This window comes from Oncorhynchus mykiss, chromosome 12, assembly GCF_057628025.1.
Source record: "Oncorhynchus mykiss isolate SJ-2025 chromosome 12, ASM5762802v1, whole genome shotgun sequence".
NCBI lineage: Eukaryota > Metazoa > Chordata > Actinopteri > Salmoniformes > Salmonidae > Oncorhynchus > Oncorhynchus mykiss.
Window position 1 is genome coordinate 72,596,151 of NC_143033.1, and position 22,787 is coordinate 72,618,937.

A 22,787-nucleotide genomic window follows, 5' to 3' on the forward strand; every position below is an offset into this window, starting at 1 on the left:
ACACGCAATAGCATACGCACTATACACACACTTACGCATGGCTTTTGTACTGTGTATATGTGTTAGTGGTGGAGTAGGGGCCTGAGGGCACACAGTCTGAATGTATTGTAATGTTTTAAAAATGGTATAAACTGCCTTAATTTTGCTGGACCCCAGGAAGAGTGCAGCTAATGGGGATCCATAATAAATACAAATTCTTTCAATTTTGTAGCTGTGAGTTAGGTTCGCATAAACCACTTTTTATTTTACACACAGCACCTGACCATGTGGATCATATTCTTTGTTTAATTAGTTAAAACCTGCATTTCCCCATAGAATTTTTGCATGTTTCAGTGCAAAAAAAAGTCCCACCTTTTTGGGCCCTCACCAGTTTGCATCCCTGTAACATAGCTTATTTACTGCCAATTCAGTCAGCGAGGACATATAATAGGGAAAATATTTTTGTTACTGTTTGAAAGCAGTGGTCCCCACATGTTGCGGTTCAAGAACATGGGTTAATGAGATTCCATTCATGTGGACTGTGACCTCAGTGTAGAGCCAACTGCTGCTCTCAGCTCCGCTCCGTCTCCGACTGGTGCATTGTTGTATGATTAATGATATTATAAGCAAGCTGATTGCAAATAGAAAATCCCCTCTATTTTAAGAATGGCTTTATACCAGTGGGGCCTCTGTGACAGTCAATCAAGGCCTCCCTCAAGGATTGAAATGTTCTCATACCAACCTGAAACTCAACTGTCACCAAATTAACAACTGCCAAATAAATATGACATAGCTGACATGAGAAGAAGTGACATATTAGGCCCGTCTGCTGCATGGGTCGCTGGAATAGTGACACAGCATCAGCCTGTAAGACTGTAATTCTTCTGATAGGACCGTACAGCCCGTTGCTCTCCACCAATCAAAATCAAACGGGAACCCGACTGACAGTAAGAGGACAATACAACAACATCCCAAAAGTCCATGTCAGTCTTGTCTTGTTCTGGTGATGTGGTGTTTCTATACTGAAGAGACAGGCATCAGGGAGACATTGATGGGGATACCAAACTGGAACTCTCAGAAACATCCTTTACAAAAGACTAGAAAACAAAAATTTTATTATGTTATTTATGAAACTGTGCTTTTCTACTGTTGGTTTGTGATGAAATCCCCAAAAGGTGACTTTGACAAACATAGAGGACCTCTAACAGACTACCCATCATCAGACAAATAGATCCCTGCGTAAAGGGTACATAAAGGGTTCAACTACATAGACATCAACAGACACATGCTGAGGAAGATAATGTAGCCTCCTGATGAGTAGACACAGTTGACAAAACTTCATTTTGATTCAGTCTGACTGGAGATCTTTTATTTTTTTCAGTTTATATTCTGGGCCTGACATCAACACAATGTGACGTCTGAGAAAAGTATCTGTCTAATGTAGAACCCACACAGTTAGACAAACAGCCTACAAGGCCAATCACAAGCCATTATGTCTCCTGCTGGAATGAAAAGTGCTGGGAAAGCGATGTGTCACATCTGCACTTCTGCTGAATACCGTCGCCTTCTAGTTCCAACCCCACTCACCAAGCACCATGGGACCATGTTGAGACCATGTTGACACAGAGTCAGGAAGAGTGCCCAAATCCACTTGCACACACACACACACATTCAAGCATGCAGGGGCGGTTGAGGACCCAAATTTGGCCCTGGCATTTACAGTGCCTTCAGAAAGTATTCACACTCCTTGACTTTTTCTAAATGTTATTGTGTTACAGCCTGAATTTAAAATGGATTAAACTGATAGTTTGTGTCACTGGCCTACACACAATACACCATAATGTCAAAGTGCAATTATATTTTTAGACATTGTTATGAATTAAAATGTACAAATGAAAAGCTGAAATCTCTTGAGTCAATAAGTATGCAACCCCTTTGTTATGAACCCCTTTGTTGTTCAGTCTGCTTTCCAACAGACAAATTCACCTTTCAGAAGGACAATAATCTAAAACATAAGACCAAATGTACACTGGAGTTGCTTACCAGGACAATATTGAATATTGAATGGCCCCTAGTTACAGTTTTGACTTAAATCGTCTTGAAAATCTACAGCAAGACTTGAAAATGGGTGACATAGCTTGAAGAATTTGAAGAATTAAAAAGAATAATGTGCAAATATTGTACAATCCAGGTGTGCAAAGATCTTAGAGACTAACCCAGAAAGACCCACAACTGTAATCGCTGTCAAATGTGATTCTAACATGTATTTACTCAGGGGTGTGAAAACTTATGTAAATTTGATATTTCTGTATTTAATTTTCAATATATTTGCAAAAATGTCAAAAACATGTTTTCACTTTGTCATCATGGGGTATTGTGTGTAAATGGGTGATATTAGGTGAAAAATATTTAACCCATTTTGAATTCAGGCTGTAACAAAACAAAATGTGTAATAAGTAAAGGGGTATGAATACTTTCTGAAGGCACTGTATAACACACCGGACAATTATTTTCCTTGAGGACACCAAATCGGTTTCTTTCTTGAGGCCCCCACATCGGCCCATTTTGTTCCTTGAGGCCCCCATTATTATCCAGATAATTTCCAGATAATTATAATTTTGCACAAAAGTTAGATAAGCCCACTGAGCTAAAAATGGACCAGCCCATCTGGCATTTGCCTGAAATGCTAGGTGGCCAGTCCGCCCCTACATGAACGTACACATGCACACAAATCCAAACCACACAGGCCCCATCTTGGAGCCATAAGTCACCCCAGTCCACACTGACTGATGCTCAGATGTGGAGCAGATGGGGCCTCAGCCTTCCTTCTCTCTGAGATGGCCCCTATACTGCCTGGGACTGGGTCCCACTGAGGGTCTGCTGGCTGGGGCCACATAGAGACAGCTGCCCACAGACATCTTATACAGGATACATCCCAAAATGGCACCCTGAAAGTAGTGCACTATATAGGGTGCCATTTGAGATGCATACATAGACTCTAGGCCCCTATAGAGCCATTGTCGAGCCTCTTCAGACCCTGTACGGACCCCTAACACACCCAGGTACTTTGAACCCAGTCTGGGCCTTTTCTCTGTGGCATTTAGTCTATATACTATACACATTTTGATTTCTAAGAGGGGCCCAGCTCTCCCCCTGCCTCTTTAGGGGTCATTCTTGAATTGCGGTGGTAGATGCTGCCTCTTGATTTTGGCACCATGTAAAAACAAAAACATGACAAAACATGACAAATAATAAATGTTCGGTTTTATTTAACTGTTATTTAGTAGCAAAACATGTAAGTCCTTTATACTGCAACATATTTATTTGTATGTATTATAGAAACTACTGATGGCTTGCAAATTGGTTTGTCCCACTAGTGATGTATAGAGGTGATGTTTTAGGTATTTAGAGATATCTATCATTTTGAATGCTAGACAGTGAACAAAAGTATTAATATATGAATAAAATGAATAAAAACAAAGAAGGCAATTAAAATAAAAACAATTGTACTAGTATAATGTGTGTCCCTCAGCTTATTATTATTTGTTATTATTTTACCCCCCAATTTCAATCTTGTCTCATCGCTGCAACTCCCCAACGGGTTCGGGAGGCGAAGGTCAAGTCATGCGTCCTCCAAAACATAACCCGCCAAACCACGCTTCTTAACCCCTTCCCTTATCCAGAAGCACCAAATTGTCAGAGGAAACACTCAACATTCAACTGACAACCGGGGGTCAGCCTGCTGGCGCCCGGCCCGCTAAAGCGCAATTAGCCAAGTAAAGCCCACCCGGCCAAACCCTACCCTAATAGGACAATTGTGCGCCGACCTATGGGACTCCCGATCACGGCCGGTTGTGATACAGCCTGGGATCGAACCCGGGACTGTAGTGATGCCTCTAGCACTGCGATGCAGTGCCTTAGAACGCTGCGCCACTCGGGTGGGTTGGCCCTCAGTTTTATGCCATTTGTGTTACCGCCTTTAAAATCACTGATTGCAAGGATATCAAGGACCTTGAGCATACTCTCCATTGGCAAACTGTTATCGGGAGAGGGGTCTATGTATTAAAGAAAATTATTAGCTAATCATACCCTTTTAGTATGTCATAAATTTGAGGATTCCATTGATAACTTGGTGTGTCTAAATACAAAGTGTCACTTGGTGTTATGCTGCATTCACATGCTAGTCGGAAGTAGGAAACTGACATTTCCGACTTGCTAACTGGTGGAACACGGGCACGTGTATAACTACAACCAGTTAGACATTTCAGAGTTTCCTTGTTCCGACTAGCACGCGAATGTGGCGTAAGTCAATTTAAATGAAGGGAAATAACATTGTGAGTAAAATGATTATTCATATCACTTTAGTAAATTGTTTTTAAAGGATTGATTAACTTAGATTTGAGCACTTGTGGTCTCCATTTTAGAAAATCCTCATTTACCTAAAATGTCTCATTGGTGTCACCATCATTGCTATTACTCCTACTGGTGGCACAATGTTATCATAATGGTAAAAATGACTTAATGTTATTAATATACCATATTAGTTGATTCAGAGTGGGAAAATGTACCCAAATGTAAAAACAAATATATAGAGAAAATGTGTTTTTTTATTTTTGAAATGCCATGCCCAAATGCCACCGTAATTCAAGAATGACCCTTAAAGTAACTGAAACTAAATGGATCTAAATGAAAAAAATGTTTTTTCTCCTGTGCTGAATTTAATGCGGGCTGATTGCCTTGTAAAAAAAAAGGGAAGCGAGAGATTGACATTGAAGATCATCAAGGACCTCAGCCACCTGAGCCACGGCCTTTTCACCCTGCTACCATCAAGAAGGCAGACAGTTGTATCAAAGCTGGGATAGAGAGACTGAAAAACAGCTTCTATCTCCAGGCCATCAGACTGTTACTAGCCGGCTACCACCCAGTACTCTATCCTACACCTTAGATGCTGCTGCCCTATGTACAGTGCATTCTGAAAATATTCAGACCTCTTGACTTTTTCCACATTTTGTTACTTTACAGCCTTATTCTAAAATGTATTAAATAGTTTTTTCCACTCATCAATCTAAACACAATGCCCCATAACGACAAAGCTAAAACATAGCTTACATATAAATAAATAATACAAACCTGAAATATCATATTTACATAAGTATTCAGACCCTTTACTCAGTACTTTGTTGAAGCACCTTTGGCAGCGATTATAGCCTTGAGTGTTCTTGGGTATGACGCTAAAAGCTTGGCACACCTGTATTTGGGGAGTTTCTCCCATTCTTCCCTGCTGATCCTCTCAAGCTATGTCAGGTTGTGTCGGGAGTGTTGCTGCACAGCTATTTTCAGGTCTCTCCAGAGATGTTCGATCCGGTTCAAGTCCAGGCTCTGGCTGGACCACTCAAGGACATTCATAGACTTGTCCCGAAGCCATTTCTGCTTTGTCTTGGTTGTGTGCTTAGGGTTGTTGTCTGTTGGAAAGTGAACCTTCGCCCCAGTCTGAGGTCCTGAGCACTCTGGAGCAGGTTTTCATTAAGGATCTCTCTGTACTTTGCTCCGTTCATCTTTCCCTCGATCCTGACTAGTCTCCCAGTCCCTGCCGCTGAAAAACATCCTCACAGCATGATGCTGCCACCACCATGCTTCACCGTAGGGATCTTGCCAGGTTTCCGCCAGATGTGACACTTGGCATTCAGGCCAAAGAGTTCAATCTTAGTTTCATCAGACCAGAGAATCTTGTTTCTTATGGTCTGAGAGTCCATTAGGTGCCTTTTGGTCAACTCCAAACATGCTGTCATGTGCCTTTTACTGAGGAGTGGCTTCCATCTGGCCACAATACCATAAATGTATGATTGATGGAGTGCTGCAGAGATGGTTGAGAAACTCTGGAGCTCTGTCAGAGTGATCATCGGATTCTTGGTCACCTCCCTGACCAAGGCCCTTCTCCCCCGATTGCTCAGTTTGGCTAGGCGGCCAGCTCTAGGAATGAGGATTTTTTATTTAACTCGTTTTAGAATAATGCTGTAATGTAACAAAATGTGGAAAAGGGGAAGGGGTCTAAATATTTAATGAATGCATTGTATATAGAAAGGTGTAGGCCTTTCCAAATCATGTCCAATCAATTGAATTTACCACAGGTGGACTCCAATCAAGTTGTAGAAACATCTCAAATATGATCAATGGAAACAGGATGCACCTGAGCTCCATTTTAAGTCTCATAAGCCTGTAATGTAACAAAATCACACATCACATAATAACACATCACAGACAAACTGAATTGGTCCACTCGCACAGACAGCATCGTGAAGAAGGCGCAGCAGCGCCTCTTCAACCTCAGGAGGCTGAAGAAATTCGGCTTGTCACCAAAAGCACTCACAAACTTCTACAGATGCACAATCGAGAGCATCCTGGCGGGCTGTATCACCGCCTGGTACGGCAACTGCTCCGCCCACAACCGTAAGGCTCTCCAGAGGGTAGTGAGGTCTGCACAACGCATCACCGGGGGCAAACTACCTGCCCTCCAGGACACCTACACAACCCGATGTTACAGGAAGGCCATAAAGATCATCAAGGACAACAACCACCCGAGCCACTGCCTGTTCACCCTGCTATCATCCAGAAGGTGAGGTCAGTACAGGTGCATCAAAGCTGGGACCGAGACACTGAAAAACAGCTTCTATCTCAAGGCCATCAGACTGTTAAACAGCCACCACTAACATTGAGTGGCTGCTGCCAACACACTGACTCAACTCCAGCCACTTTAATAATGGGAATTGATGGGAAATTATGTAAAATATATCACTAGCCAGTTTAAACAATGCTACCTAATATAATGTTTACTTACCCTACATTATTCATCTCATATATATATATGTATATACTGTACTCTATCATCTACTGTATCCTTATGTAATACACGTATCACTAGCCACTTTAACTATGCCACTTTGTTTACATACTCATCTCATATGTATATACTGTACTCGATACCATCTACTGTATCTTGCCTATGCTGCTCTGTACCATCACTCATCCATATATCTTTATGTACATATTCTTTATCCCCTTACACTGTGTATAAGACAGTAGTTTTGGAATTGTTAGTTAGATTACTTGTTGGTTATTACTGCATTGTCGGAACTAGAAGCACAAGCATTTCGCTACACTCGCATTAACATCTGCTAACCATGTGTATGTGACAAATAAAATTGGATTTGATTTGATTTGAAATGGGGAGAAAGGGAAGGGGTCTGAATACTTTCCGAATGCACTGTAGATGGTCATGGAACACTGGTCATTTGAATCATGTTTACATGCTGTTTTACCCACTTCATATGTATATACTGTGTTCTAGTCAAAGCTTATCCTATATAACTACGGCTGTACACACCTTTTATATTCATATACAGTCCATAATGTCTATACACAAAAATATTTATATTCCTGAATCTGACATTGCTCGTTCTGATATTTCTTAATTCCTTTCTTCATTTTTTGAAGGATTTGTGTCTATTCTTTTGTATTGTCAGGTATTACTGCATTGTTGGAGCTAGAAACATAAGCATTTTGCTGCACTTGCGTTAATATCTGCAAAATATGTGTATGCGACCAATAAAATGTGATTTCATTTCATTGGGCGGTTGATATAACACCTGCGGCTTGCGGGGATCAGAGCAGAGTGAGTATAGATAGAGCCTGGCGTCCATACCAATCAGCCAATCACTGCCAGAAGAGAAGCTGACTGGACGGAGTACTTCCTGTGATTTATGCCTGCCTGTTGGCTGCCTTATAACCATGGACACGTGGCACTGAACATGTACAATAGGCTTTAGGATTATTACTTACAAGGAATGCTTTTTTCCCCGTTTGAATTGGTTACTATAGGTTATGAAGTACTATTAGTTGGCTTCTATATCTGCATTACTTGCTGTTTAGGGTTTTAGGCTGGGTTTCTGCAATGCACTTTGTGACATCGTCTGATGTAAAAAGGGCTTTATAAATACATTTGATTAATTGATTGATTTACATAGGTTAGTGAGATTTAAGAGAGGCCTATCAGGAGAAAGGTCTACCCATAGTAAACCAACAGTACAACTAGGACAGAAAGAGCAAGATTATTAGTCCTAAAATTGGGAAAAGTTACTGTCGAGCAGAGCTAAGAAAGATTTGGCAGTTTCTCCCCCATGCCCAAAATCTGGCACGCTCCTATACACACAGCTGGTCAGCACTACTCAGAACTTTAGTTGACTGTATGCGGTTTGGGTGGTGGACCATTCTTGATTGAATTGATTGATTGACTGTTGAGCATCAAAAACCCAAAAGCGTTGCAGTTCTCGACACAAACCAGTGCGTGCGCCTGGCATCTACTACCATACCCTATTCAAAGGCACTTAAATATTTGGTCTTGCCCATTCACTCTCTGAATGGCACACATACACAATCCATGTCTCAATTGTCTCATGGCTTAAAACTCCTCCCCTTCACCTACACTGATTGAAGTGGATTTAACAAGTGGGATTAATAATGGATCATAACTTTCACCTGGATTCAGCTGGTCAGTCTATGTCATGGATAGAGCAGGTGTTCTTAATGTTTTGTACACTGAGGAGTGTAATTACAATCTAAAAGGCCAAACTGATCTTAGATCAGCACTCCTACCCTGAGATGATTTCTGAATATGGGCCCAGAAGTTTGCTACATGGCAAATTCGAGTCTATTTCCAAACAAGGATACATTTGGCAATTACATTTTTTATTTTACACATCAACAACATGATACACAACTATTGTACCTATAAAAATATATTATTTGTACAATTTGAAGGCAATGAAAGAAAAACAATTATAGAAGAAATTATCTGTAAAAACAATCTTTATTGTTTATTTTAAAAATCTTTATTGAAGAAAAAAAGTTTTGTTTGAAAAACACCACTGGTCAAAAAAAAACGGAAACCAATTTAACTTCTGCTACATTAGACCTCCCAAAACACACCGAAACACACTTACACATAATAGAAAACAGAGCGACTTTTACAAAAAATACAAAGGATTGGTCTTACATACAGCACACAGGTTCTTCTCCTTTGTGATTCAGGTAGCATGGCCACAGTATTCCTTAGCAAAGCTACATGACAACCTGGCTGCATAGTAGCCTAACGTTGTCTTGGCAATGGCAGTGACGCTGCCGTCATCACACTAACAGTGTTTGGTCTCTATAGCTTCATCCCAAATGGCACCCTATTCCCTATATATTGCAGTACTTTTGACCAGGGCCCATAGGGAGTAGGGCGCTATTTGGGACAGAGCCTATATGGCAGTTCAGAGAAATACTTGGACAGAGGAGAACAGAGAGGCAGATCTTCATCAACACGGCTAGCTTGGAGAGCTGTTTTTATTCCAGCCTTGTTGGTCTCATATTGAACACTGTGAGGAAGGTTCTTGGAAGGAAGAGGTTGAAAAGGAAACAGTGGGCTGCTGTGTAACTGGAGAGACTAACTTCAGGTGTTTGGAATGTTGGGTGATCATTGGTAACTCGAAATTAGTAAGTACTAGTAAAATACCAAATTAAAGTAAGTAATATTGTACTAACGGGATGATAAATCCTTAGTTTAAAAGCTGTACCACCAGGGGGCACTCAATAATCAGACAGATAAAATGTCAACCCAGTACTGAGAAAACCTTACACAGGTCCAAAATGGAGAGAACTAGTGACAGAGAAACACAGAGAAAATAAAGTGAAAAGAGTGCAGGTTTACACAGGGAGTTGTCAATAAATGGTAATAATTAATGGTGAGAATAATTGCTTCTCATACACATTGTGAAGGAGGGGAACTCCAGTGGCTACAAGAGTAGCCCTCTTCACCAGACTCTGTCTCCATCAACCATCTCCCTGACCACTTTCATCTGATCAAGCCATGATCAGTCCCTCCACCTGGAAGATGCATGCACTCAAAGACTTGGCCTGGGTCAAATATAAAGTCACACACATATTAAACATCAGCGACCTTGGAGAGAAAATAGACAGACAATAGCCTTCAGGGAATTTGAACATCTACATTGTGATTGACCTTTTCATTATTATCCCTGCATTAGGAAGTCATTGCATTATGATGTCATTGCATTAAAAGCAATGGTTTTATACTGTCTTTGTATTATGATGTCATTCATTGCATTATGATGTCATTGCATTATAAAGTCATTGTTTTATACTGTATTTGTATTACAATGCCATTCATTGCATTATGATGTCATTGCATTATAAAGTCATTGTTTTATACTGTCTTTGTATTATGATGTCATTCATTGCATTATGATGTCATTGCATTATAAAGTCATTGTTTTATACTGTCTTTGTATTACAATGTCATTCATTGCATTATGATGTCATTGCATTATAAAGTCATTGTTTTATACGGTCTTTGTATTGCGATGTCATTGCATTATGATGTCCATTCATTCTGATGCCAATGTATTATGAAGTCTGTGACTTTGCAGAAAGTCAGCCAGCAGATTATCTTGATCAAAATGTGGCATGGATATCGGGATCACCAAGAGAATGGACGGGATATAAATAAATGGATCAGAAATCCCCAAAAAGAGATGGTGATAACGATTTAGTAATTTTCTCAGCCCAATATCCTCTAGAAGACTTGCCTGGCTGCCCAGAATCCTTGCTCCGGCCAAACGCTACACCACACCCACAGACGTTAGTTTCTTCTCCTCAATGAGTCTGGATCTGAGTACCTCCCCAACCCTTCACCGAATGCCAACACATTCAGTTTGAAAATTCCTCATGGACTCTGATTGGTTAGAGACGATCCAATCGCTAATGACTTTGTTTGTACAATGCCCCATGTGCCCTTCGTCACCACAAACGACTTCAATAATGGCAGGCTCAGACTAAAGTATGCAGCGAACTACAGAATAATTTAGTGTGAGTCGTCAGGCTACTGGAAGACGGGACAGTAGGAAAACAACAGAGAACAAGTGTCTGCTTCAGAACTGGAAGAGTTCAGAAACACTAGAGACTGTTTCAGAGAGTTGTGTCGGGGTCTTGTAGGTTAGACAGCGACAACCCAGACACACAACTGCCTGCTGAAAAATCCCTAGTGCTCTTGACACACCTCTCCTCGCCTGTCCACACTGACATATTACTACTGTAGGCTAGTCTCCTCCAGCTTGTGGGATTTTTAAAGGCACAACATGGTGTTGAAATATCCACAGAAAGACAGCATGACATCCCACTACCTCAGCCCTCCATTCAGGGCTGGCGCTGGTGTTTTCGGGACCACCCCTTCCCTCACTGACACATACACTACACGGATATGGGGCTCTGTCAGTGCTGGCTCAGGCCAGGGCTTGAGTGTGTGTGTGTTTGTCTATTTGTGTGTGTATGGGGTCAAATCCACACAGAAGGCTTGCCCACCCCTGACTTGCTACTACTGCTGTTGCTGCTGCTTCCAGTCCCTTCTCCACTGCTGCCCCCCTTGCCGTGTTTGAAGCGGTGCTTGCGCTCCTTGTGAGGCTGAGGCTTTGGCTGGGCCTGGGTGATGTTGCTTTGGGGCTTGTCATCATGGTTGTCCCCCAGGTGTTCCTCTGCCCTGTGCTGCTGGCTGTAGGCCTGGATGGCTGCCTCTAGCTGGTCATGGGCATGCAGGATCATGTCCTTGTTGAGGGCCACGCGGGCCTCCCCTCCCGTGGGGAAATTGTCCTCGTTGCTTCCAAACTGTTGCTGCTCCTCCTGGGCGATGTTGGCCCGGTTCTGCTTGCACGCCATCTTGGCGTTGCTCAAGTCTGTGTAAGGAATCTGTTCCGGCTTTACCACGATGTTGTAGCCTGGTGGAGCTGACGGGGCGTTCCACGAGAACGGGTACCCCACGTACTCAGCACCCCCATCCCCCACCACCCCTCCCCCTGCTCCCGGCTCCGGCCCGGGCACCCCCACGGAGACCCCTACGCTGGGTCCCAGCAGCCCCAGCTGGTACTCGTCCTCCTGGGGTGGGCAGCGGCGACGGCGGAGGATGTCACAGATGGTCCCGATGCCCAGGTGCAGCATTTCCCACACGTTGAGGGTGAGGCAGAGCACCGTGACACCGTACATGATGCGCAGGAAGATGGTCTTCTCCGTGGGCCGTGACACGAAGCAGTCCACGCTGTGGGGGCAGGGCTCGAAGGAGCACACGAACACAGGAATCACACGGAAGCCGTACAGCAGGTACTGGCCCGCCAGGAAGCCTGCCTCCAGCGCCGTGCGAGTCACCAGCTGCAGCACGTAGATACGCATCAGCCCGTCACCCTGGATACGCCGCCGCCCGTCATGGCGTACCTTGGGCTTGGGCCGCGGGGCCAGCGGGTCGACCCGGCGAGGGGGCTCGGGCTCAGGCACCTCGTAGATCATAGGGTCATCCTCTTGGTCCTGGTCCTGGTCCTCCTCTATTCCCCGGTGCTGCCGCGCCCCAAAGCAGATCTTCCTGGGCCTCCGGTGGGTGTAGCCCCCTCCATCCCCTCCCCCTGTCTCAGTGGTCAACCCTCCCCCGCCCTTGTCCTCGTCCAGCCGGGCGATCTTGTTGACGGCGTAGCCCATGTACATGAGAGATGGCATGGCCACCAGGATGATCTGGAAGACCCAGAAGCGGACGTGCGATAGCGGCGCGAAGGCATCGTAGCAGACATTCTCGCAGCCCGGCTGGCCCGAGTTGCAGACGAACTTGCTCTGCTCGTCATAGTAGATGGACTCTCCCCCGACGGCGGTGAGGACGATGCGGAAGACGACAAGCACGGTGAGCCACAGCTTCCCCACGAAGGTGGAGTGGTTGTGGATCTCCTCCAGCAGCCGCGTGAGGAAGCTCCAGCTCATTATGTCGCTGGACAGTGGGGCAGACAGGATCCCGCACTCACCTGCTCACAGACTCTACATGGAGACAAGGAAACAGAGAGAGAGAGAGAGAGAGAGAGATACAGGGGTGGATGAAAAGAGAGGGTGGGGGAGAGATGGAGAGATAAAGAGAGAGACAGGGATGGATGAAGAGAGAGGGGGGAAGGAGAGAGAGAGAGGGATGATGAAGAGAGAGAGGGGAGAGAGATGAAGACAGAGGGATGAGAGAGGGGGAGAGAGAAAAAGAGAATTAGTCAAATATGAAAGGAGATTATACATAACGTACTGTCTACCAACATGTCTCAAAAATTTTGAAGGAAGAGCAAAGAAGTACGAGCGCGCAATATCTTATCATGAAAGCGGATGAGTGAGAGGATTTTGACAGAGAATGTAGAGATAGTCGAGTTAGACCAATGAGCTTCGCTTCTTCAAGTTCAACAGCAGAAGTCAGAGATGAATTACGGAGGAGAGGAGACAGATAGAAAAGCATGAATCCAAACAAGTGTTCTCTCTGAAATTGAGACAGACTGCAATCTCCACATGTATTAGATCCATTATAGTCTCTGCTATACCCCAAAAGAATACATGTTCCAACCCAACAACACAGTTTCAGCACAGTGAAATAAATGGGGTTATTTTGAGGGGCTGTAGGATATCAAACCAAACAATAGGATATCAAACCCAAGAAAAAGATGCTCAAATGTACCAGAGAGGAGCCAAAATAATCCCAATAGGAATTGAGCTACCACAGAACACATTTTACACACACACACTCTCTCTCTTTTTGGGAATCCTCTTAGTGATCCCTCCTCTGTGTGAGGTGCAGATTGTGTTGACTTAACGGTGTTGTTCTGGTGTGTAAATGGCATTGTGTAGTGTAGTGTGGTGTGGTGTTGTGTTGTGTGTAGTGCTGTATTAAAATGTATGTGTATGTGGGAGAGGAGAAGCCTGTCTATGTAAGTTAGCCGTGGGCTCCAGGCAGCCAGTCCAACTGCACCAGTTAAACCAGAAGGCGGCCTGGCCAAAACAAGTGGAGCATGGAGTCACCTCAGACCCACATTAGCCAGGTGTCCAGAGCCAGGTTGCCTTCTGCACAGAGTGACACGTCCACCAAAAAATATATATATATTTCATTGCTAAGTGGCTCCAATGGTGCATGGCTCATTGTGAGTCGGACTGAAAGGTAAACCCAACCATGAAATAAGAGCTTAGGCTGAGGTTTAAAAGGAGCTCCACAGCGCCTTCCTCCCCCCTCGCAGTTTGGGAACTCAGATAGAGGGAGGCCAATACAGGTCTGCTGAATGCTGGAGGGAGTGGATGCTTGGCTGTTAGTAGACATACTGTAGGGTGTGTCCTAAATGGTACCATATTCCCTACATAGTGCACTACTTTTCACCAGGGCCCATAGGGAAGCTTGAGCTGGAGCTCCTCAGACCCCTGGTTAGTGTCTCCTATGGAGTGAGAGGAGAGGAGAGGTGCAGGAAGGGAGTGAGAGTTAGAGATGGGAATGTTTGAAGCTGCCTGCCTGGACTCACCATAAAACATGTGCAGTATTGATCACTGTGACCATAAAAGGCCTGCCTGGGATAGAGGAGGTACTGTAGATGTCAGGAATGCTGTGCATACTGCTGTTTTAGAGTGTGTTTGTGTGTGTGTGTGTGTGAGTGTGTATGTTCCCACAATTGTGTACTAGTGTTTTTAACACCAGTCTCACATCAGTAGTACAGTAACACAGTAACACTGTATATACAGTGGGGCAAAAAAGTATTTAGTCAGCCACCAATTGTGCAAGTTCTCCCACTTAAAAAGATCCCACAGTTCATTTCTTCAAACCAAGCTGCTTACCTATTGCAGATTCAGTCTTCCCAGCTTGGTGCAGGTCTACAATTTTGTTTCTGGTGTCCTTTGACAGCTCTTTGGTCTTGGCCATAGTGGAGTTTGGAGTGTGACTGTTTGAGGTTGTGGACAGGTGTCTTTTATACTAATAACAAGTTCAAACAGGTGCCATTAATACAGGTAACGAGTGGAGGACAGAGGAGCCTCTTAAAGAAGAAGTTACAGGTCTGTGAGAGCCAGAAATCGTGCTTGTTTGTAGGTGACCAAATACTTATTTTCCACCATAATTTGCAATTAAATTAATTAAAAATCCTACAATGTGATTTTTTGGATTTTTTTTTCTCATTTTGTTTGTCATAGTTGAAGTGTACCTATGATGAAAATTACAGGCCTCTCTCATCGTTTTAAGTGGGAGAACTTGCACAATTGGTGGCTGACTAAATACTTTTTTGCCCCACTGTATATATATATATATATATATATATATATATATATTTTATTTATTTTTTTCCTCCCCAAAACAGAAAAGTGAGTACTGCAACAGTGTTAGCACTTCATACCCGAGGAGCTGAGCTGACATCAACACATTGAGCCTTTAGGCAGTTTGTCCTTCAACTGTCTGGACTCTTTTTTTTCCTTTTTTTTTACCCCTTTTTTTCTCCCCAATTTCGTGGTATCCAATTGTTGTAGTAGCTGCTATCTTGTCTCATCGCTACAACTCCCGTACGGGCTCGGGAGAGACGAAGGTTGAAAGTCATGCGTCCTCCGATACACAACCCAACCTAGCCGCACTGCTTCTTAACACAGCGCGCATCCAACCCGGAAGCCAGCCGCACCAATGTGTCGGAGGAAACACCGTACACCTGGCAATCTTGGTTAGCGCGCACTGCACCCGGCCCGCCACAGGAGTCGCTGGTGCGCGATGAGACAAGGACATCCCTACCGACCAAGCCCTCACTAACCCGGACGACGCTAGGCCAATTGTGCGTCGCCCCACGGACCTCCCGGTCGCGGCCGGTTACGAGAGAGCCTGGGCGCGAACCCAGGGACTCTGATGGCACAGCTGGCGCTGCAGTACAGCGCCCTTAACCACAACTGTCTGGACTCTTGTCTGGCTCTGGCCTTTCCTCTCCTGCATGACATCATTAAACACACCGTCTTTATAGAACCATCACTGTTATCCCTCTGCTATGCTCAACACATGATTTCACATTGCCAAGACACACTTAGAAACATACTGTACATTCACCCAGTACCGAGGCTAATAAACGACACTAAGTGACTTGTAATTTACAGAACAGTGTGACACAGACAGGGATCTTTTCATCTGAGGAAGACGTCACTGAGGATCCGTCAGATGTCAGTATACGTGTTTGAATAAAGCCCGAGTGTAAGAAGATAAATATGTCTGCCTGTTTTTTTTCGAGTGCTATAACACCTGTTAACCATACATTTGTTATTTTTGGAAGTTTCTGCTGTGTAAGCCCAGTCCAGTTTTCTGTTTCTTGAATGTGCATTTTGTGTCTCTTATCTGTCAGGGCAAGCTGTGGCAGAGGGGGATCTCGAGTGACACCTGTCATTGAGTCATCGCCGTGTGAAAGGAAGATCTGGGTAACAGACCCCTGGATGTTAACATACGGTCTCTCTGGAATGGGAAGGTGTGAGGATTAGAATGTGTGTGTGTGTGTTATATCTGTGTGTAGGTGTGTGTTTGTGCATATGGAGGAGGAAAGTAAAAGTGAACAAAGTGTGTGTGTGTGTGTATGTGTGTATGAGCTAGAGGTGGAATACGTTATGTGTGACTGTGAAAAAGTTACACACAGTGAATGCGAACAGAGAGATGGCACCATGTTAGATGGTACCATGTTAGATGGCAGCATGTTAGATGGCACCATGTTAGATGGCACCATGTTAGATGGCACCATGTTAGATGGCCAGAGTGTCCTCTGCCTTGCAGTCAGGATTAGCCTCTTCCTGCACTCACAGGCCTGGAGCGCCATGGAAAGAACTAGCAGCCTGGGGCCGTCATACCACCAGCTGCCCATGCGAGAGCCTCCAACATGGGCACGTCTCCAGCTGCCTCCCCCTACCAACCTACCACCCCCCACATCCTGGCCTTCCCTTTCTCAATCATTCTAGCAGAAAATACCCCTAACCTTTGAACGTGTTTTTGACATTTTTTTAGTCCGGATCAATGATTTTAAAGCCACAGGCAGAGATGTCACAGACCATGCAATAGTGTATCATCATTCTGTACGCACTCCTCTTATATCAACTCCACAACACTCGTAGCATAGCTCAGAGCCAAACAGACAAACTAAGGCCCAAATGAGAGGGGTTAGGAGCAAGGTCAGATGGGTTAGGGCTGAGTCCTAGGGGATAGCTGGTTACATAACCTAGTTTAATCTCTACTACACACTGCGCAGACTCTGTGCAAATCACCCCGCTGGTGATGATGCACTTTCTACGATGCATCATAATGCAACCATGCCACTAGATTCCCTGTTATGGACACGCACCACCGCCATCATATCATACCCTGCATTGAACAGGTAGACCGACAGACATTTGAAACCCCAGACTCCGTCCTCATACACAACAGATTCTGGACCATCTGTGTATGTAGTCTCCCAACAGACGGAGCAGAGCAGTGGAGTGTGTGTCCTGGTGAGGACTGAGGGGACAGCCGTGTCTCAATGTAACCTCAGCAGCCAGAGAAACACTGGTCCTCCTCGGGAGCATGGAGCTGGATGTAGGGGCAGGACAGGGGAGCATGGGGCGGAAGGTAGGGGCAGAACAGGGGAGCATGGGGCTGGAAGTAGGGGCAGGACAGGGGAGCATGGGGCTGGAAGTAGGGGCAGGACAGGGGAGCATGGGGCTGAAGGTAGGGGCAGGAGAGGGGAGCATGGGGCTGGAAGTAGGGGCAGAAAAAGGGAGCATGGGGTTGGATTTGAGGCAGGACAAGGGAGCATTGGGACTAGGGTTGGGATCAATTCCATATTCATTCCAGTCAATTCAGAAAGTTAACCAAAGTCTAGATTCAGTCCGTAGGATGGAAGGTCTGTGTTGTAGCGTGGTTGAAATTTAAATGTAATTTCCAATTGAGCCAACATATGCAGCATTCACCGTGAATGCAGTATCCATGTACACGGAAGCATTGCCTTTAACGCTGATCTTCTGCACTACGGATTGAATCGAGCCCTAAATTCCAATTCAACATTTTCCTCATTGAAAAGCATAGAAGAGGATTGGAATAAGAATGTCAGTGTACTTCCTGAATTGAATGAGATTGAAATGGATTTGTCCCCAACCCTGTCCTAAGGCAGGCCAGCTGAGCACGGAGGGTCTTGTCTCCATGTGTGGATGGGATGGAAGGAGAGCCCAGTGAGAGGTAATGTGTTTGTGTCACTGGATATACTGTATCCAGATATATCCTACATGGGGGTTGTTGAGCAGTGGATAGGCTGTATTAGACAAATAACTACATGGAGTCACCATAAACTGTCAACTAAACTGACATGATGAACAACCATTTATCTTATGCATGTTTATTTTCCATCTCTCTTTCTCTCTCGTCTCTCCTGTTTCTTTTCCTGTGGCCCTATGGCAATCGGATCTCTCTGTCTCTGTCTCGCTCTCTCTCTTTCATATCCTCCTTTCCTGTGTCCCCATGGCAGTCTTTCGCTCTCTCTCTCTCTCTCCCTCTTCTTTCCCCATGGCAGTACACGTCTCTTGCACTTTCTCTCTCTCTCTCTGTCTCACTCTCTCATCCTCCTTTCGTGTCCCCATTGCAGTCCTCTCTCTCTCTCTCTCTCTCTCTCTCTGTCTCGCTCTCTCTCTTTCTCATATCCTCCTTTCCTGTGTCCCCATTGCAGTCCTCTCTCTCTCTCTCTCTCTCTCTCTCTGTCCCGCTCTCCGTCTTTCTCATATCCTCCTTTCCTGTGTCCCCATAGCAGTCCTTTCTCTCTCTCTCTCTTCTTTCGTTCCCCATGGCAGTATATTGTGTCTCTCTCACTCTCTCTCTCTTGTGTTATTTCTCTCTCAAGGTTGAATTGACACTCACCCCCAAAGGGAACAAGAGACTTTACATTTGTTTGTCTACATTAACTGCCGCTGGGGACTGCATATTCACACACAAGCACACACATAAATACACACACGCACCCCCCCCCACACACACACACACACATACACACTGCTACTGTGTGCGTTAGAAGGAAAATGTGGGCGGGCAGTTGGATAATGAACATAAATTCACAGTGAGTTATGAGGGGGAAATAGTGATTGTCTCTCCAGTTGGGGAGGGAACACTTCACAGAAGTGAAAGTGCTGTAGCATGAAGCCTATAGACACAAAACGGCACGGTCCCAGCCTGGTGAACACATCCATTCCTCCTTCCATCCCTCCTTCCCTTGCTCCTCCTCCTAATTAAAAGCACACTGTTGGAGCTCGCCATGGGAGAGCCAGCCTCTCTCTCAGGCGACATGTGACACTAACAGGAAATCAATGGAGACTTCCTTTTGTCTTTGCCTTTCCCTCTTCTCTCCCTTCCCTTCTCCAACTCGTCACATCTCATTTTTCTTCTCCCCCTTCCCTTCTCCCACTTGTCATCACATCTCATTCTTCTTCTCTCCCTTCCCTTCTCCCACTTGTCCCAACATCTCACTCCTTAACCCATGCCAAATCTCCCTCAGGTTCATTCCTGTATCCACTCCAAACTTCCATGTCCTAATTGTCACTACCATATGGGGAGTTGGCAGTCGATGTCTGATTGTACGCCCCAAATCAGAAACAGGCTTCAGCACATGTAAAACACACACATTCCACACACAAGCAACACACACACGGACACAAACCGACACACCGTCGCACACAGCTCTGTTTTATCCATACGGACCTCCCTCTCTGCATCTGAGGATGGTGGTTGGGGACCATGCTGAGGGGACTGTTCTTGTTCTAAGGGTCAGTGCCAACCTGGCCTCTCTACGTCATTCAAGATTCACCTCCAGAGTTCAGTGTAGTGAAGACTTTGGCCGCCTCACACGCACACACACACACACATGCATATGCACAAACGCACAGATGGCACCAGCCAGTATACATACACGCATGCACGCGAGAGAGAGAGAAAGAGAAAGAAAGAGAGGGGGGAAGATAGAAGGGGACAGAGAGGGAGAGAGAAAGAAAGAGAGGGGGGAAGATAGAAGGGGACAGAGAGGGAGAGAGAAAGAAAGAGAGGGGGGAAGATAGAAGGGGACAGAGAGGGAGAGAGAAAGAAAGAGAGGGGGGAAGATAGAAGGGGACAGAGAGGGAGAGAGAAAGAAAGAGAGGGGGAAGATAGAAGGGGACAGAGAGGGAGAGAGAAAGAAAGAGAGGGGGGAAGATAGAAGGGGACAGAGAGGGAGAGAGAAAGAAAGAGAGGGGGGAAGATAGAAGGGGACAGAGAGGGAGAGAGAAAGAAAGAGAGGGGGGAAGATAGAAGGGGACAGAGAGGGAGAGAGGATAGAGCTCAAAAGGTCATTCACATCTGTGTGATTTAATGTTAGTGAGCACAGACCCAACCAGGACTGTTGGAGGCCGCTGGCTGAGGGAGGAAGTTGTTTTCTTCTAGCCAGCGGGGAATGCAATGGTAAATCCTTAAGGCAATACCCACAGGATTTCTCTCCTGCTTGGTTACTCTATCACATCTGAGCTAGGGGGGTTTGGATTAGCCCCTTTGTCAAATGTTCAGGAATATTCAAAATCCCTGCATATCTAGTAGAAGAATTCTTATCATGTCTCCTTGCCTGTTATTTTGTCTAAGCACCAACCAATAACCCTGGGAGTGGATTAGACGGATGTGTAAGAATGTCTGCCAAAAATGACTGTACACAGCTGGGTTTAAACTGAGCCGGTTATCAGTGTTTATGATCACACATTACAAAGAGCTGACTTCATGTTCTCAGACAGTTCTCTCCGCATGTCTAATGCAAACATACTGCTAGAGGCCTATATACTTCAGTGTTCAATTGGGTTGAGATGCGGGGACCGAGACAGCCATGGCATATGGTTTACCTCATTTTTATGCGCATCAAACCATTCAGTGACCACTTGTGCCCTGTGGATGGAGGCCTTGTCATCCTATGGGGGCAAAGCCCAGATAGCCAAAATAATGGCCTGACCAGCATTTTTATACATGACCCTAAGCATGATGGGATGTTAATTGCTTAATTAACTCAGGCACCACACCTGTGTGGAAGGACCTGCTTTCAACATACTTTGTATATCTCATTTACTGAAGTGTTTCCATTATTTTGTCAATTACCTGTACATACTTATAGTTAACACTCTCTCTCTCTCTCTCTCACTCACACACACACACTCGCACTAGCAAGCATGTACAGACATAAATCAAAAGCAAACACAACAGTTTATTCCCCAGTGGAGAGAAGATGGATGGGGGACCCTCATTTGGGCCTCAACTGTTCTATAAAAAGATCTTGTTTTTACTATGAGACACCAAGAATAACACAGATCTTTCTCCTTAGAGGGTAAACATGGATACAGTGTTGGACAACCTCTGACCTTTTCTAAGAAAAGCACAGTCTCCCATCCAGTCAGATATATTGGACCATGGTTCAAGTAGGGAATCAGGGTGGAGAATGCGGACATCTTTGGAGAGATGGATGGAGACATTTGGGAGGAGGGAGAAGTGTCAGCTTCTCTGTGTTCGTGGTTAAGTAGGCCTACAGATTGTGAGGAATTCTGTATTTTACAGCATCCAAAAGGGAGTGAAGGCAACTATGAAGCTGTTCCATATGATCATAGAAAAAAACACTACACGTGTAAACAAACTGTCCGACTGTATTTTGTATCTCCTCAAGAGCTCCAATATTAAATAAACAATACAACACTGTATCTCCTCAAGAGCTCCAATATTAAATAAACAATACAACACTGTATCTCCTCAAGAGCTCCAATATTAAATAAACAATACAACACTGTATCTCCTCAAGAGCTCCAGTATTAAATGAACAATAAATGGATGTATCTCCTCAAGACCTCCAATATTAAATGAACAATACAACACTGTATCTCCTCAAGAGCTCCAGTATTAAATGAACAATAAATGGATGTATCTCCTCAAGAGCTCCAGTATTAAATGAACAATAAATGGATGTATCTCCTCAAGAGCTCCAGTATTAAATGAACAATAAATGGCTGTATCTCCTCAAGACCTCCAATATTAAATGAACAATACAACACTGTATCTCCTCAAGAGCTCCAATATTAAATGAACAATACAATACTATCTCCTCAAGACCTCCAATATTAAATGAACAATACAACACTGTATCTCCTCAAGACCTCCAATATTAAATGAACAATACAATACTGTATCTCCTCAAGAGCTCCAGTATTAAATGAACAATACAATACTATCTCCTCAAGAGCTCCAGTATTAAATGAACAATACAATACTATCTCCTCAAGAGCTCCAGTATTAAATGAACAATAAAAGACTATCTCCTCAAGAGCTCCAGTATTAAATGAACAATACAATACTATCTCCTCAAGAGCTCCAGTATTAAATGAACAATAAAAGACTATCTCCTCAAGAGCTCCAGTATTAAATGAACAATACAATACTATCTCCTCAAGAGCTCCAGTATTAAATTAACAATACAACACTGTATCTCCTCAAGAGCTCCAGTATTAAATGAACAATAAAAGACTGTATCTCCTCAAGAGCTCCAGTATTAAATTAACAATAAAAGACTATCTCCTCAAGAGCTCCAGTATTAAATGAACAATACAACACTGTATCTCCTCAAGAGCTCCAGTATTAAATGAACAATACAATACTATCTCCTCAAGAGCTCCAGTATTAAATTAACAATACAACACTGTATCTCCTCAAGAGCTCCAGTATTAAATGAACAATAAAAGACTGTATCTCCTCAAGAGCTCCAGTATTAAATTAACAATAAAAGACTGTATCTCCTCAAGAGCTCCAGTATTAAAGGAACAATAAAAGACTGTATCTCCTCAAGAGCTCCAGTATTAAATGAACAATAAAAGACTGTATCTCCTCAAGAGCTCCAGTATTAAAGGAACAATAAAAGACT

General features: G+C 44.2%; 1 protein-coding gene across 2 annotated transcripts in view; it reads right to left on the reverse strand.

Annotated features, from left to right (window-relative positions):
* Nucleotides 1-8,823: 8,823 nt before the first annotated feature.
* LOC110538149 (gap junction gamma-1 protein-like) overlaps nt 8,824-22,787 on the reverse strand; it is a 36,086-nt gene continuing 22,122 nt past the window's right edge. For both annotated transcript variants that reach the window (XM_021624779.3, XM_036938212.2), the window contains exon 2: nt 8,824-12,879. In XM_021624779.3, coding sequence (XP_021480454.1) covers nt 11,368-12,825 — 1,458 coding nt within the window. In that variant the 5' untranslated portion in view covers nt 12,826-12,879 and the 3' untranslated portion in view covers nt 8,824-11,367. The remainder of the gene's footprint in view (nt 12,880-22,787) is intronic.